We start from the raw sequence: 16,890 nt of genomic DNA, 5'->3' as shown, positions 1-16,890 counted from the left end.
TGAGGCCGTCCTTGTGTGTGCGGAACCTGGCTATCAGTTTCTGCTCCGCGACTCTGCGCTGTCGTGTGTCGCGAAGGCCGCCTTGGAGAACGCTTACCCGAATATCAGAGGCCGAATGCCCGTGACCGCTGAAGTGCTCCCCAACAGGAAGAGAACAGTCTTGCCTGGTGATTGTCGAGCGGTGTTCATTCATCCGTTGTCGCAGCGTCTGCATAGTTTCCCCAATGTACCATGCCTCGGGACATCCTTTCTTGCAGCGTATCAGGTAGACAACGTTGGCCGAGTTGCAAGAGTATGTACCGTGTACCTGGTGGATGGTGTTCTCACGTGAGATAACCTGGTGTTTAACCTGGTGTTGTTAAACTTCTTACAAAAGGGTGGCACAGTGGTTAGCACTGCTGCCTCACAGCTCCAGCGACCTGGGTTTGATTCTGGCCTCGGGCGACTGTGAGGAGATTGCAGTTTCTCCCCGTGTCTGCGTGGGTTTCCTCCGGATTCTCCGGTTTCCTCCCACAGTCCAAAGGTGTGCAGGTTAGGTGGATTGGTCATGCTAAATTGCCCCTTAGTGTTCATAGATGTGTAGGTTAGGTGGATTGGCCATGCTAAATTGCCCCTTAGTGTTCATAGATGTGTAGGTTAGGTGGAGTGGCCATGGTAAATTGCCCCTTAGTGTCCAAAGATGTGCAGGTTAGGTGGATTGGCCGTGCTAAATTGTCCCTTAGTGTCCAAAGATGTGCAGGTTAGGTGGAGTGGCCATGGTAAATTGTCCCTTAGTGTCCAAAGATGTGCAGGTTAGGTGGATTGGCCATGGTAAATTGTCCCTTAGTGTCCAAAGATGTGCAGGTTAGGTGGATTGGCCATGGTAAATTGCCCCTTAGTGTTCAAAGATGTGCAGGTTAGGTGGATTGGCCATGCTAAATTGCCCCTTAGTGTCCAAAGATGTGCAGGTTAGGTGGATTGGCCATGGTAAATTGCCCCTTAGTGTTCAAAGATGTGCAGGTTAGGTGGATTGGCCATGGTAAATTGCCCCTTAGTGTCCAAAGGTGTGCAGGTTAGGTGGAGTGGCCATGGTAAATTGTCCCTTAGTGTCCAAAGATGTGCAGGTTAGGTGGATTGGCCATGGTAAATTGCCCCTTAGTGTTCAAAGATGTGCAGGTTAGGTGGATTGGCCATGCTAAATTGCCCCTTAGTGTCCAAAGGTGTGCAGGTTAGGTGGAGTGGCCATGGTAAATTGTCCCTTAGTGTCCAAAGATGTGCAGGTTAGGTGGATTGGCCATGGTAACTTGCCCCTTAGTGTTCAAAGATGTGCAGGTTAGGTGGATTGGCCATGCTAAATTGCCCCTTAGTGTCCAAAGGTGGATTGGCCATGCTGAATGTGCGGGGTTACTGTGATAGTGCAGGGGGGATGGCCTAGGGTAAGATACTCTGTCGGAGAGTCAGTGCATAATCGTTGGGCTGAATGGCCTCTGCTGCACTGTCGGGATTCTCAGATTCTATGAGGAGTGGAATGCTTGCCTTCCGCATTAAACACTGTCCAGCGGGACAGGACTTCTGTCTGCATTGGAGAGGCGCCCAAACTGAATGGACCTTCTGGCCCTCGGTGTTGCTTATATGAGCCCTCCAGTCTGTGCCAGGAAGTGTGCCAAATGTGGGGTGCCAGGTTTTGGCCGCCATGGGAGGACAAATCATTTGTTTGAAAAAAATCTCCTGTGTCTGGCTGTTTTGTGAGAAGGCTTGCACAATCCCAGTCCAGCGACTGTACCTCAGAGAGGCTCCTTCTTCAGACATTGAAGACCGGCTACTGGGAACCTGCAAGTGGGCCCCTGCATCTTGCGTTTCAATTGGGTAAATAGCAGTCAACAATCGCAACTGAGATTGCGAATGAAGAGCCACAATTTAACGAACACCAGTCTGCAAAGTCCACCAATGAAATGGTGCGGAGAACAAGCTTGTCTTCCATTGGGTCCCACTCTCTGTCCTACACTAACAGCGAGGAATGACACCAGGAGATCAGCTTTTTAACAATTCATTTACAAAATGTGGGTGTTGGTGGCCGGACCCAGCATTTATTGCCCATCCCTAATTGCCCTTGAGAAGGTGAGCTGCCATCTTGAACCGCTGCAGTCACTGAGGTGTTGGTGCACCCACAGTGCCGTTAGGGAGAAAGTTCTAGGATTTTGACCCAGCGACAGTGAAGGAACGGCCGATATATTTCCAAGTCAGGATGGTGAGTGGGTTTGGAGGGGAACTTGCAGGTGGTGATGTTCCCCATGTGTCTGCTGCCCTTGTCCTTCTAGATGGTAATGGACGTGGGTTTGGAAGTTGCTGTCTGAGGACCCTTGAGGAGTCCCTGCGGTGCATCTTATAGATGGTACAGAATGCTGCCACAGTGCGTCAGTAGTGGAGGGAGTGAATGTTTGTTGAAGGGGTGCCAATCGAGGGCTGGTATGTATTTAAAATGTATCTCATTCAACACATATCTGTCACTCCCCAGTCATCGGACGCCAAGCAATTTTGGAAAACAGGGCAAAGAAATCTGTCCAAAAGAGAAAATGCTGGAAAATCTCAGCAGGTCTGGAAGCATCTGTAAGGAGAGAAAAGAGCTGACGTTTCGAGTCCAGACGGCCCTTTGTCAAAGCTGAAGAAATCTGTCATTTCATGACGGGTTCTCCAGACCCGGGTCTGAAATTTACAAGGTGCCACCACGGTGATTGATGCTTGTAATTCCAAATCAGTTCTCTAAGTCACACTTCCCCACACTGAACATTTGGAACTGGGCGCTTAAAGGGACAGGCCAGATTAATAACGAGAAAGCACCATAGTGCTCTACACAACCCAGAGAACAATGGGGCAGGGGAATGCACATTTAAGAAACTCTGTTCTGATCCCTGAAATGTAGACCGCCTTCTGCCTCTCCACAGCAGCTACCAGACCTGCTGAATGTTCCTCGTTGTCTCCCTCTTTGTTTGCACCCTTCTGGATGGATTTTACACTTTTGGGGATTTAACGAAGCTTTAACCAGTGTGCTGAATGGCCTCCTTCTGTGTTGTAACCAATAGAAGCAAATGTGACACAGAAAAGGCTTTTTCTCAGTGGTTGGGGTCTGGAATGCGCTGCCTGGGGTTGTGGTGGGGGCAGGTTCAAATGAGGCATTCAAAAGGGCGTTAGATGTTTACTTGAATAGAAACAATGTGCAGGGGTACGGGGGAAAGGCAAAGGAATGGCACTAAGTCATCATGCTCATTTGGAGAGCTGGTGTAGACCCGCTGGGCCGAATGGCCTGCGTCTGTGTAACAATTCAGTGATTGTATGATATTGCTGCATGTCGGAGGCAGCACTGAGCTCTCAACAGCGGCACATACAGGCTGACTGGGGTACTGCGGGATATTGGCACCAGCTCTGCAATATTTTCTTCGTAGGAGATGCTAATGTTATACTGGCCGGCGGACTGTCCAGTGTCTGTTTTATATGGGGCTAGTGTGAAATACGAAGTGTTGCACTTTGATATTGTAAATGCTATGTAATTGGGGTAACAGGAGCACAGGCCCCGATCGACAGTAACTTGCTTTGCCCTGTGACTGAGTGCACAGTGCGTTGCGCCACCTGGTCCCACAGAGCAGGAAGGACCAATGTTTTCTCATGCCGTACTCACCGATTTGGATCAAGTTTGTGTTCGGGGACTATTGCAGTGTCTCCCAAGCTGAGAAAGGCCACAAGCAGCTAAGTTTCCCATTCCTGACTACTGCTGTCCAGTACTTGCTGCCCAAAGGAGTGGACGCGGAGTGGGGTTAGGATTGGGGTTAGTAGCCTCCTGATGCTCGCTGTGTGGATTCACACACGAAGAATAGTTACACAGAAGAGGCACCGGAGGGTCATTGATGTCCGCAAAATTCCAGCGTATGTTAGAAGGGGCAATTTTCTTGCCCCTTCTAACAGAGGCTGGACAAACGAGGGTTGTTTTCTCTGGAGCGGCGGAGGCTGAGGGGAGACCTGATAGAAGTCTATAAAATTATGAGAGGCATAGATAGCGCTGACAGTCAGAATCTTTTTCCCGGAGTTGAAATGTCCAATACTCAGGGGAACGCGCTTAAGGTGAGAGGGGGAAAGTTCAAAAGAGATGTGAGGGGCAAGTTTTTTACACAGAGAGTGGCAGGTGTCTGGAACGGCTGCCAGGGGTTGGTGGTGCAAACAGATACGATAGGGACGGCACGGTGGCACAGTGGTTAGCACTGCTGCCTCACAGTGCCAGGGACCTGGGTTTGATTCCCGGCTTGGGTCACTGTCTGTGCGGAGTTTGCACGTTCTCCCCGTGTCTGCGTGGGTTTCCTCCGGGCACTCCGGTTTCCTCCCACAGTCCGAAAATGTATGGGTTAGAACATAGAACATATAGAACTGTACAGCACAGTACAGGCCCTTCAGCCCTCGATGTTGTGCCAAGCTTTGTCCGAAACCAAGATCAAACTATCCCACTCCCTATCATTCTGGTGTGCTCCATGTGCCTCTCCAAAAACTGCTTGAAATTTCCTAAAGTGTCTGACTCCACTATCACAGCAGGCAGTCCATTTCACACCCCAACCACTCTCTGAGTAAAGAACCTACCTCGGACATCCCTCCTATATCTCCCACCATGAACCTTATAGTTATGCCCCCCAGTAACAGCAACATTCACCCGAGGAAATAGTCTCTGAACGTCCACGCTGTCTGTCCCCCTTATCATCTTGTAAACCTTTTGTGGTGAACCATCGTTGGTTCCCACTGTGGGATTGTTCTAATGTTGTTGTTGGGCTAGGGTGTTCACACTGTGGGATTAATACACCTGTGGTTGTTACTGTTGTGGCACATCCCAGTCGGGCTCCGCCTCCTGGGAGAGGTATAAGACCCCCTGCTCGGGCGGGACCTCGTCAGTCTGGGGTGGTGTACTTACGTTCTAGTAGTTCCATTGTTAGGCAATAAAAGCCTTCAGTTACCGAAGCCTTGTGTCTTGTGTTCGATTGACGTGCATCAATTTTATTGCCTAACAACAAGCTCTCGACGGAAAGGAGAGTATGGAACAAATACTAAAGCCAGAGCGTCTGATGCTGGATCCACGTGCGGTCAGCGCCTCTAACACCTTCGACCACTGGCTGAAGTGTTTTGAGGACTACCTGGCAGCCTCTGCAGCGGTCATCACAGATGACGACAGACTCCGGGTCCTCCATGCGAGGGTAAGCGACACTGTCTACCTCGCGATCCGTGCGGCCACCACTTACCCGAGGGCCCTCGAGCTTTTAAAAAAGCGCTACACGAGACCTCCCAACGAGATCCACGCTCGTTACCTCCTCGCTACACGACGTCGGCAGTCGGGCGAAACCATGGAGGACTACGCCAATGTGCTCTTGCAGCTTGCCAGGGGCTGTGACTGCAAAGCTGTGTCGGCTGAGCAGTACATGTACGACCTCGCCCGAGATGCGTTTGTGGCAGGGGTAGGGTCTTCGTACATCCGGCTCAAGCTGCTGGAAAAGGGGAATCTCAACCTGACCCAAGCTATGGAGACGGCTGAAATGCTTGAGGCGGCTTCGGAGAGCTTGGTCCTGTATCCGGAGGACCACGTGGAGACAACGTGGCAGGAGCAGTCACAAATCCCTCCTCGCCCCACGGGCTCGAAGTGCAGTGTTATGGCGTGCTCCCATATAGACCCGACGACGGCGGCAGCTCCTGGCGGCCCGCGGTGCTACTTCTGCGGAGGAGCCAAGCATCCGCGACAAAAGTGTCCTGCTAAAGCGGTGGTCTGTAACCAATGCGGTAAAAAGGGGCACTACGCGAAGGTCTGCAGATCAAAGCCCAAGAACGGCAGTGCAGCCTGTGACCCTCCAGAACGGGGATCATCACCATCGATGTCGAAGTACCCACGGGGTCCGTCCACGTGCGAGTCCAGGACGACGCCATTGTGGTCGGCGGAGTCGGAGGAGGATGACCACCAGGAGTCGCTACGCTTGGCGCCCTCAACCATGTGCGATTCATGGGGCGGCCATTTTGGTCGACGACGACCAGGAGCGACCAGCAGGGGTCCTCAGCATCGACCTCAGCTGCCTGCAGTGACGTCCAAGGGCCAACAGTGGCGTCGATCACCCTGAACCAGGCTAAGCACCACAGGCTTGACTGTTCAATGATGAACATAAAGGTAAATGGTCGTACAGTTCATTGTCTGTTTGACAGTGGGAGCACTGAGAGCTTTATTCACCCTGACACTGTAAAGAGGTGTGGACTCCAGGTTCTACCTGCCAAACAGACAATTTCTATGGCATCACGGTCCCGGTCTGTCCCTGTTCAAGGACGTTGTGTGGTAACTCTGAAAGTGCAGGGCACAATTTACGAGCGATACAGGCTCCTTGTGTTGCCGCATCTTTGCGCACCAATTCTCCTCGGACTAAACTTTATGGTCCACATGAAGAGTGTGATCCTACAGTACGGTGGGCCACTCCCTTCGCTGACAGTAGGGGACCAGCTGCAGCCTCCAAATTGTCCAAAGCGCCCCGCATGCAATCTTTCCACATTAAAGATCACCACACCCTCTTTATTCAAGAATCTGGTACCAGGCTGCAAGCCCATCGCTACTAAAAGTAGGCGTTACAGCGCTGAAGATCGGATCTTCATCAGATCTGAGGTTCAGTGGCTCCTCAAAGAAGGGATCATACAGCCCAGTGTTAGTCCGTGGAGAGCACAGGTCGTGGTGGTTAAGAGCGGGAACAAACCCCGGATGGTCATTGATTACAGTCAGACCATTAATCGATATACGCAGCTGGATGCGTATCCTCTCCCGCGCATATCTGATATGGTCAATCAGATTGCGCAGTACCGGGTGTTCTCCACCATAGACCTTAAGTCCGCCTACCACCAACTCCCCATCCGCCCAGAGGACCGACACTACACGGCTTTTGAGGCGGATGGTCGTCTGTATCAGTTTCTTAGGGTTCCATGTGGTGTCACCAATGGGGTCTCGGTCTTCCAGCGTGCTATGGACCGAATGGTGGACCAGAACGGGCTGCGGGCTACCTTCCCGTACCTGGATAATGTCACCATCTGCGGCCGTGATCAGCAGGACCATGACACAAATCTCCAGAACTTTTTGCGCACTGCATCTCGCCTGAATTTGACCTACAACAGGGAGAAGTGTGTATTCCGTACGCGCCGGTTAGCCATCCTGGGATACGTAGTGGAAAACGGGGTCATTGGCCCTGATCCCGACCGTATGCGCCCCCTTGCTGAACTTCCTTTGCCCGCTAGCGCAAAAGCACTGAGGAGATGCCTAGGCTTCTTCTCCTATTATGCGCAGTGGGTCCCCAACTACGCGGACAAAGCCCGTCCGCTTATTAAGTCCACGACTTTTCCACTCACGCCAGAGGCCCAATTGGCCTTCAAGGCATTGAAACACGACATTGCGAAAGCCACGATGCACGCGGTGGACGAATCCATCCCTTTTCAGGTGGAAAGTGATGCATCTGATTTCGCCCTGGCCGCCACACTAAACCAGGCAGGCAGGCCCGTCGCGTTTTTTTCCCGCACCCTCCAAGGTCCCGAAATTCGGCATTCAGCGGTGGAAAAGGAGGCCCAGGCCATTGTGGAGGCCGTCAGACACTGGCGCCATTACCTGGCGGGGAAGCGGTTCACCCTGATCACGGACCAGCGGTCCGTGGCGTTTATGTTCAATAACACGCAGAGGGGCAAGATCAAGAATGACAAGATCTTGCGGTGGAGAATTGAGCTCTCCACCTATAATTACGATATCATGTATCGTCCAGGGAAACTCAATGAGCCCTCGGATGCCCTCTCGCGTGGAACATGCGCTACTATGCAGGAGGACCGCTTGAACGCCCTCCATAATGACCTGTGCCATCCTGGGTTCACTCGGCTCTACCACTTCATCAAAGCCCGCAACCTGCCTTACTCGGTGGAGGACGTCAGGTCAGTGAAAAGGAGCTGTCGGATTTGCGCGGAATGCAAACCGCACTTTTACCGACCTGACCGGGCACATTTGGTCAAGGCCACTTGCCCCTTCGAGAGGCTGAGTGTGGATTTTAAGGGCCCCCTTCCCTCAACAGATCGGAACGTGTACTTTCTTAACATCATAGACGAGTACTCCCGGTTCCCGTTTGTTGTCCCCTGCGCGGACACGTCGACTGCCACGGTGATCAAGGCATTCAGTGATCTTTTTACCCTGTTCGGGTACCCCAGCTATATACATAGTGACAGGGGCTCGTCGTTCATGAGTAATGACTTGAGGCAATTCCTGCTCTCATACTGGATTGCCTCTAGTAGGACCACGAGTTACAACCCTAGGGGCAATGGACAGGTGGAAAGAGAGAATGCTACAGTCTGGAAGGCTGTCCTATTGGCGCTGAAGTCCAAAGGCCTTCCAGTCTCCCATTGGCAGGAGGTCCTCCCAAATGCGCTTCACTCCATTCGCTCCCTCCTGTGTACGGCAACCAATGCTACTCCCCACGAGAGGATGTTCTCATTCCCTCGGAAGTCGTCCTCGGGGATATCTTTACCAGCCTGGTTGACGTACCCAGGACCCGTCCTTCTGCGGCGACATGTAAGGGCCCGCAAGTCCGACCCCTTGGTCGAACCGGTCCACCTCCTCCACGCCAACCCTCAGTATGCCTATGTGGCATATCCTGACGGGCGAGAGGACACAGTCTCGATCCGAGACCTGGCGCCCGCAGGGGACGTAGCAACTCCTGTCGCTCCCATACCCCCAGTGACGAATCCCTTATCCCTTATTTCTCCCCCGGACGTGGCACGGTCAGCACCGGGACCAGTGCATAACAGTTATACTCCACTGTACAGCTTGCCTGAGACCCGGAGATCGGCGCCATCGCAGAATGTACCGGGATCCCCTGCACTACCGCTTCATCAGGGTCAACCGGCCCGTGAGTCCGCGAGAGGACAGCCGGACGCTGTTTTGGAGAGAACGCCACCGCAAGCACCTGCTCCGGTGTCACCGCCGGTATTGAGGAGGTCACAACGACGGTGCGGTCCTCCAGACCGTCTGGACTTGTAATCTGTTAATTTTTTAATATATAGTCTGTTTTCGCACCCCGCCGGCCTTTGTTCTCAAAGGAGGGGTGAATGTGGTGAACCATCGTTGGTTCCCACTGTGGGATTGTTCTAATGTTGTTGTTGGGCTAGGGTGTTCACACTGTGGGATTAATACACCTGTGGTTGTTACTGTTGTGGCACATCCCAGTCGGGCTCCGCCTCCTGGGAGAGGTATAAGACCCCCTGCTTGGGCGGGACCTCGTCAGTCTGGGGTGGTGTACTTACGTTCTAGTAGTTCCATTGTTAGGCAATAAAAGCCTTCAGTTACCGAAGCCTTGTGTCTTGTGTTCGATTGACGTGCATCACCTTTATTAAGGCACCTCTCATCCTCCTCCGCTCTAAAGAGAAAAGCCCTCGCTCCCTCAACCTTTCCTCATAAGACCTACCCTCCAAACCAGGTCGGTGGATTGGCCACGCTAAATTGTCCCTTAGTGTCGGGGGACTAGCTAGGGTAAATGCCCGGGTGGGATTGTGGTCGGTGCAGACTCAATGGGCCACATGGTTTCCTTCTGAACTGTAGGATTCTATGATTTGAAAGGCTTTTAGATAAGCAAATCAATATGCAAAGAATAGAGGGACATGGACCAAGGGCAGGCAGAAGCGATTAATTTAATTTGGCATCATGTTCGGCACAACATTGTGGGCCGAAGGGCCTGTTCCTGTGCTCTACTGTCACTCCCGTGGTTGAGGTGGAAAGAAAGGACTGTTTGTTGTGTATGGTTTCAACATGAACCTCACATTGTTACTCTAGCTAAAAGCTGAATGCGATGCAATCGATCCGTAATGCCGTTATCCTGCTGAAAGTTCTTGATCTCACAGTGGAAGTCATCAGTAATAGGGACATTAGGAATAGGAGGAGGCCATTCAGCCCCTTGAGCCTGCTCTGCCATTCAGTTTGAACATAGTTCAATGGCACCTCAACTTGCTTTTCTGCATTTGCTCCCTATCCCTCGATACTCATACCCCATAAAAATCTATTGATCTCAATATTCAGTGTGCCACATCCACAGTCTTTTTGGGGGGGGGGGGGGGGGGGGGGGAAACGTTCCAGTTTCTGCTTCCCTTTGCGTGACGCACTCCCTGATTTCGCTGCTAAGTGGCCCACCTCGAATTTAAAGATTTCCTCTTGATCCCCTCGCCAGAGGAAATGGCTTCTTCATATCCACCCAATCAAACCCTTCTAACATTTTCGACACCTCAATCCAATCACCCCTCGACTTTCTTAGACTCATGGGCTGTGATCATAGAATCCTACAGTGCAGAAGGAGGCCATTTGGCCCATCGAGTCTGTACTGACCGCAATCCCACTCAGGCCCTATCCCCATAACCCCATGCATTTACCCTAGCTAGTCTCCCTGACACTAAGGGGCAATTTAGCATGGCCAATCCATCTAACCCGCACATCTTTGGACAGTGGGAGGAAACCAGAGCACTCAGAGGAAACCCATGGGGAAAATGTGCAGACTCTGCACAGACAGTGACCCAAGCAGGGAATTGAACCCGGGTCTCTGGCGCTGTGAGGCAACAGTGCTAACCACTGTGCCACCATGCCGCTCCTGTGATCTGTGCCGTGGGCTTGCCAGTTTGTCAGAAATTTCAACATTGTTTTTGAGTTGAGGAGCTTAGGTAGAGGGCCAAGTCACACAGTGCGGGACAACAGCTACTTACATTGATATCAAAGGGCTCCTTTGATAAATGTGTCCTGTCCCTTTAAAAGGCAGAAGGGCTGGTCACCAAATTGGAAATGAAGGCTGTCAAAGAGACAGGTTATTAAAAGGGGCGGCACGGTGGCACAGTGGTTAGCACTGGTGCCTCACAGCGCCAGGGACCTGAGTTCGATTCCCGGCTTGGGTCATTATCTGTGTGGAGTTTGCACATTCTCCCCGTGTCTGCATGGGTTTCCTCAGGGTGCTCCGGTTTCTTCCCACAGTCTGAAAGATGTGCTGGTTAGGCGCATTGACCCAAACAGGCGCTGGAGTGTGGCGACTAGGAGAATTTCACAGTAACTTGATTGCAGTGTTAACGTAAGCCTTACTTGTGACGAATAAATAAATAACACAAAACTTTAGGTTTATTCAATGCAGAGGGACAGATAGCAAAGTGTTAAGGGAATTCCAAATATCTGGGGCATGGGGTATCATACAGCATTCTAACAAGCAAAAAATAGAAGGTAAATGTAGCAATCTAGTAATTAGTTGATGCTAAGCTTGAGTTTTATTGGGTAAAGGAAGGCCTAGAGGGTTAAGTTCCAGAAAACCAGGTGGTGGAGGATAGAACTGGAACTGACCTTTACACATTTCTTCTGGAAGTATTTACTGAGTTACCAATTACAAGCATGCACCTCCGAACCCAACAGGCACAGTTTCAGTCTGTGTCTATTTGTGGGGGCTGGAGTTAATGCAATTGAACATGAGTTTGATTGGATTTGATTTGATTTATTATTGTCATGTATTAGTATACAGTGAAAAGTATTGTTTCTTGCATGCTATACAGACAAAGCATACCGTTCATAGAGAAGGAAACGAGAGAGTGCAGAATGTAGTGTTACAGTCATAGCTAGGGTGTAGAGAAAGATCAACTTAATGCAGGGTAGATCAATTCAAAAGCCTGACAGCAGCAGGGAAGAAGCTGTTTTTGAGTCGGTTGGTACGTGACCTCAGACTTTTGTATCTTTTAACTGATGGAAGAAGGTAGAAGAGAGATTGTCCGGAGTGCATGAGGTCCTTAATTATGCTGGCTGCTTTTCCGAGGCAGCGGGAAGTGTAGACAGAGTCAATGGATGGGAGGCTGGTTTGCGTGATGGATTGGGCTACATTCACGACCTTTTGTAGTTTCTTGCGGTCTTGGGCAGAGCAGGAGCCACACCAAGCTGTGATACAACCAGAAAGAATGCTTTCTATGGCGCATCTGTAAACATTGGTGAGAGTCGTAGCTGACGTGTCAAATTTCCTTAGTCTTCTGAGAAAATAGAGGCGTCAGTGGCTTTCTTAACTATAGTATCGGCATGGGGGGGACCAGGACAGGTTGTTGGTGCTCTGGACACCTAAAAACTTAAAGCTCTCGACCCTTTCTACTTCATTCCTATTGATGTAGACAGGGGCATGTTCTCCTTTACGATTCCTGAAGTCGATGACTATCTCCTTCGTTTTGTTGACTTTGAGGGAGAGATTATTGTTGCCGCACCAGTTCACCAGATTCTCTATCTCATTCCTGTACTCTGTCTCGTCATTGTTTGAGATCCGACCCTTCATGGTGGTGTCGTCAGCAAACTTGAAAATCGAGTTGGAGGGGAATTTGGCCACACAGCCATAGATGTATAAGGAGTATAGTAGGACGCTGAGAATACAGCCTTGTGTTGAGGATGATTATGGAGGAGTTGTTGTTGCCTATCCTTACTGATTGTGGTCTGTGGGTTTGGAAGTTCAGGATCCAGTCGCAGAGGGAGGAGCCGAGCCTCAGGCCACGGAGTTTGGAGATGAGTTTCATGGGAATAATGGTGTTGAAGGCTGAGCTGTAGTCAATAAATAGGAGTCTGGTATAGGTGTCTTTGTGTTAAGTTTAAGTTTATTTAGTAGTGTCACAAGTAGGCTTACATTAACAGTGCAATGAAGTTACTGTGAAAATCCCCTAGTTGCCACACTATGGTGCCTGTTTGAGTCACACTGAGGGAGAATTTAGAGGAGAAAATACTTTTTAATGCAGTGAAAATGCAGAGTAGGGACATAACGTGTAAGATGGGTTCCAAGGCGGCCAGTGAATGATGTAAATTGCCATTGATTTCGGCAGCATAGGAAGATCCCATTGGCAGACCAACAGCATGGTGCCCCTGTCGCTGGAAAACCCACCACAGGGAGGGGTTGGGAACTCCCAACCGGGGTCTCTACGTTGGGAAAAGTCTGGAGGAAATATTACTGTGAAATTATTGATGAAATAAAGATAAGAAATGATTTCAGCATTAATGTAACGAATGATTGGATAAAAGAGCAGAGAGAGAGAGAGAGAAGGGGCAGGGGAGAGAGAGAGAGAGGGAAAGGAGGGAGAGAGAGAGGGGAGGGGACAGAGTGAGGGGGAGGAAAGAAAGTGAGAGGGGAAAAGAGTGAGAGAGAGGGGGAAGAGAGAGGGCGGGATAGAAAGAGAGAGAGGGGGACAGAGAAAGAGGGTGGAGAGAGAAAGAGAGAGGGGGAGAGAAAGTGAGAGGGGTAGAGAGCGAGAGAGAGGGGAGGGAGAGAGCGAAAGAGAGGGGAAGAGAACGAGAGGGAGAGAATGAGGGAGGGGAAGAGAGAGAGAGAAAGAGAGAGAAGGGGGGAGAGAGAGAGAGGCATTTCTTATCAGCCAGAAACTCTTTCTGGTGTCTTGTGCACCGCTCGACAATCACCAGGCAAGACTGTTCTTTTGTGGGGGAGCACTTCAGCGGTCACGGGCATTCAGCCTCTGATCTTCGGGTAAGCGTTCTCCAAGGCAGCCTTCACGACACACGACAGCGCAGAGTCGCTGAGCAGAAACTGATAGCCAAGTTCCGCACACATGAGGACATAAGAACATAAGAAATAGGAGCAGGAGTAGGCCATCTGGCCCTTCGAGCCTGCCCCGCCATTCAACAAGATCATGGCTGATCTGAAGCGAATCAGTTCCACTTACCCGCCTGCTCCCCATATCCCCTAATTCCCTTATCGATCAGAAAACTATCTACCCGTGATTTAAACATATTCAACGAGGAAGCCTCCACCACTTTAATGGGCAGAGAATTCCAGAGATTCACTACCCTCTGAGAGAAGAAGTTCCCCCTCAACTCTGTTCTGAACCGGCCCCCCCTTATTTTGAGGCTGTGCCCTCTAGTTCTGGTTTCCCTTCTAAGTGGAAAGAATCTCTCCACCTCTACCCTATCCAGCCCCTTCATTATCTTCTATGTCTCTATAAGATCACCCCTCATCCTTCTAAACTCCAACGAGTACAGACCCAATCTGTTTAATCTCTCCTCATAAGCTATACCCCTCATCTCCGGTATCAACCTGGAGAACCTTCTCTGCACTCCCTCCAAGGCCAATATATCCTTTCGCAAATAAGGGGACCAAAACTGCACACAGTACTCCAGTTGCGACATCACCAGTGCCTTGTACAGTTGCAGCAAGACCTCCCTGCTTTTATATTCTATCCCCCTCGCGATAAAGGCCAACATTCCATTCGCCTTCTTGATCACCTGCTGCACCTGCAGACTGAGTTTTTGCGATTCGTGCACAAGGACCCCCAGGTCCCTCTGCACAGTCGCACGATGTAATTTTTCTCCATTTAAATAATATTCCAATTTACTATTATTTCTTCCAAAGTGGATAACCTCACATTTGCTAACGTTATATTCCATCTGCCAGATCCTCGCCCACTCGCTCAGCCTATCCAAATCTCTCTGCAGACTTTCCGCGTCCTCCACGCAATTCGCTTTCCCACTCACCTTCGTGTCATCAGCAAACTTGAATACCCTAGATTCAGTCCCCTCCTCCAGATCATCTATGTAAATGGTAAACAATTGAGGCCCCAGCACCGATCCCTGCGGCACGCCACTGGTCACCAGCTGCCAACCAGAAAAGCACCCATTTATCCCAACTCTCTGCTTCCTGTTAGATAGCCAATCCCAGCCTAAACCGGGATGTTGGATTTATGTCACACTATCAGTAACCCCCACAGCTTGCCTCCTGGACTTGCAGAATCTCACTAACTGTCCTGTCTGGAGACAATACACATCTCTTTAACCTGTGCTTAATGCTCCCTCCACTCACATTGTCTGTATCTTTAAGATCTGGTTGGCTGTAGGGATTCGCGTTCTAATCAGTATTCTGTAACTTGATTTTGTGTCTCTGTGCCCTGTTTGAGAGCAGATTTCCACTCCATCTGACGAAGGAGCAGCGCTCCGAAAGCTAATGGTATTTGCTACCAAATAAACCTGTTGGACTTTAACCTGGTGTTGTTAAAACTCTTACTGTGTTCACCCCAGTCCAATGCCGGCATCTCCACGTCTTGTGCAGGAACAGGTTCAAGGGGCTGAATGGCCTTTTCCTGCTCCTGTGAATGGTGTTCGAAGATCCTTCCCAGATCAAGAAGCAGCATTGCAGCCTTGGACAGAGCTGGCTCTTTAGGGAGTTGAGGGTGGGAAAGGATTACTTGCTGCAGAATTATTCTAACGTGAGGCTTTTGTTGCTCTTCCAGAGTTGCCATGGCGGAGCCACGATTCAACAACCCGTATTTCTGGCCTCCACCACCTACAATGTCAAGCCAGGTAGGAGTGAGTGGGCACCACGTTAAAATCATGTAACGGGTATCAGACACCGAAGTACCGGGCGACACTTTCTGCTTTCAATAGTTTTATATCGGAGGGAGAAACACGATGAGGGAATGTACGCCCAATATCTCCCTAGTAAATGTTGCTGCATTTTGTTATTGATGGTTTCTCTACAGAGTTTGAAACGACCCATCCCTGATTTCCAAAATAAACTGGGGGCCCCATGTCCCCTATAGACTTAAACACTGCCTTTCCGTCCATGGACACTGGACACAAATCTAGCCCAGGGTGATGGGATCCGGGTCTCCTCTGTGCCGGCAGTAAGGGTCCTATGTTGGGTGGGATTGCTTGTCGATGCAGGCTCGAAGGGCCGAATGGCCTCCTTCTGCACTCGAGGGATTCTATGATTCTACTTCAGAAGAACGGCGAACGCAGCGCCGCTGCTCGAACTGAGCAGAAATTGGCACTAAGTTGCCAATTGCTGTCAGAGATGTCGCAGGCCAGCTGGCATTGGGAAATACAAATGGCAAGCCGGTTTGGTGGGGCCCGCTCTTTGGAGGGCAGGGTTGATGCAGCCTTGTTTGCTTGGGAGGAACGAAACTCTCCACCCACGGGGTCTCAAACTAAGTGATCTGACACTCGTTGCCTGAAAGAGAGAGTGATGCATTCCCCGATATGGACATGTTCATGATGTCTCATGTCAGCAAGCACAACATTCATACAAATGAAAGGTGCAGTTTTGCTCCCAGTTCCTTTAAGCCCCAGTGTATCATCTGTTGAGCAAGAAGGTGCTTTGCCAGTTGCCCCCTGTAATGGTAATTTAAACGATTAAGCCCACATGGGTAAGGCCACAGGGGAAGCACAGCATGCGCCACCCCAACCAATGCCACCCCACCCTTGGCCACAGTGTGCTTGGTCACAGAGGTAACAGAAAGAGTGAGGTGGAAGGCTCCTTTCTGGTCAGACCAGCTTCCCCTGAGCGGCCAATGTCATTGGTAGAAGCCACAAGGTGGTCACCTTCCCATTGACGGGGCTGCAGAGAACGCACGGAGCCGGGGCCGCATCCCAGAGGGGGGGGGGAACCAGAGTAACCTGTTCCAGTTCATTGACACAGCTGAGTAATGTGGAAGCTCTCGCATTCCGTGGAGTATTCCCTCCCAGCTGTGGAATACTCCGACAGACTCGGGTCTGGAAGACCTTTGCTGCCAACTATTGAAATTGGAGGAAGAGAAGCAATTCTCTTGCATTTGTATAGTTACCACCGTGACTTCAAGATGACACAACACACTTCACTACCCATGATGCAGCTCTCCCCCTGCCACCTATTTGGCAAATCTACCTGTGCTGAGAGACAATGGCTGCCTGCTTCTCTCTGGGTTGAGTTTGGTGTTTTTGCTTGGACCGATTACTTAGCTGCGATCACAGGCTGCAGTACCCCTGGGCTGAGAGAGCGTAGGGGTGGAGCAGTCAATCGTCTGGAGTACTTGCTCAGTGTGTCATGTCCACGACAGAAAAGTCCATGTTAGGCCTTGGGGTAGGTG

The 16,890-nt window shown here is 50.6% G+C and overlaps 1 protein-coding gene across 2 annotated transcripts in view; it reads left to right on the top strand.

Annotated features, from left to right (window-relative positions):
• The window catches only part of LOC144509986 (zinc finger protein 362-like), a 103,274-nt gene that overhangs the window by 49,662 nt on the left and 36,722 nt on the right, over window positions 1-16,890 (top strand). For both annotated transcript variants that reach the window (XM_078239062.1, XM_078239063.1), the window contains exon 2: window positions 15,277-15,346. In XM_078239062.1, coding sequence (XP_078095188.1) covers window positions 15,284-15,346 — 63 coding nt within the window. In that variant the 5' untranslated portion in view covers window positions 15,277-15,283. The remainder of the gene's footprint in view (window positions 1-15,276; window positions 15,347-16,890) is intronic.

Source organism: Mustelus asterias, chromosome 22 (genome assembly GCF_964213995.1).
Source record: "Mustelus asterias chromosome 22, sMusAst1.hap1.1, whole genome shotgun sequence".
NCBI lineage: Eukaryota > Metazoa > Chordata > Chondrichthyes > Carcharhiniformes > Triakidae > Mustelus > Mustelus asterias.
The sequence above is the reverse complement of the archived record's forward strand: the minus strand, read 5'-3'. Positions and strand labels throughout refer to the sequence as shown.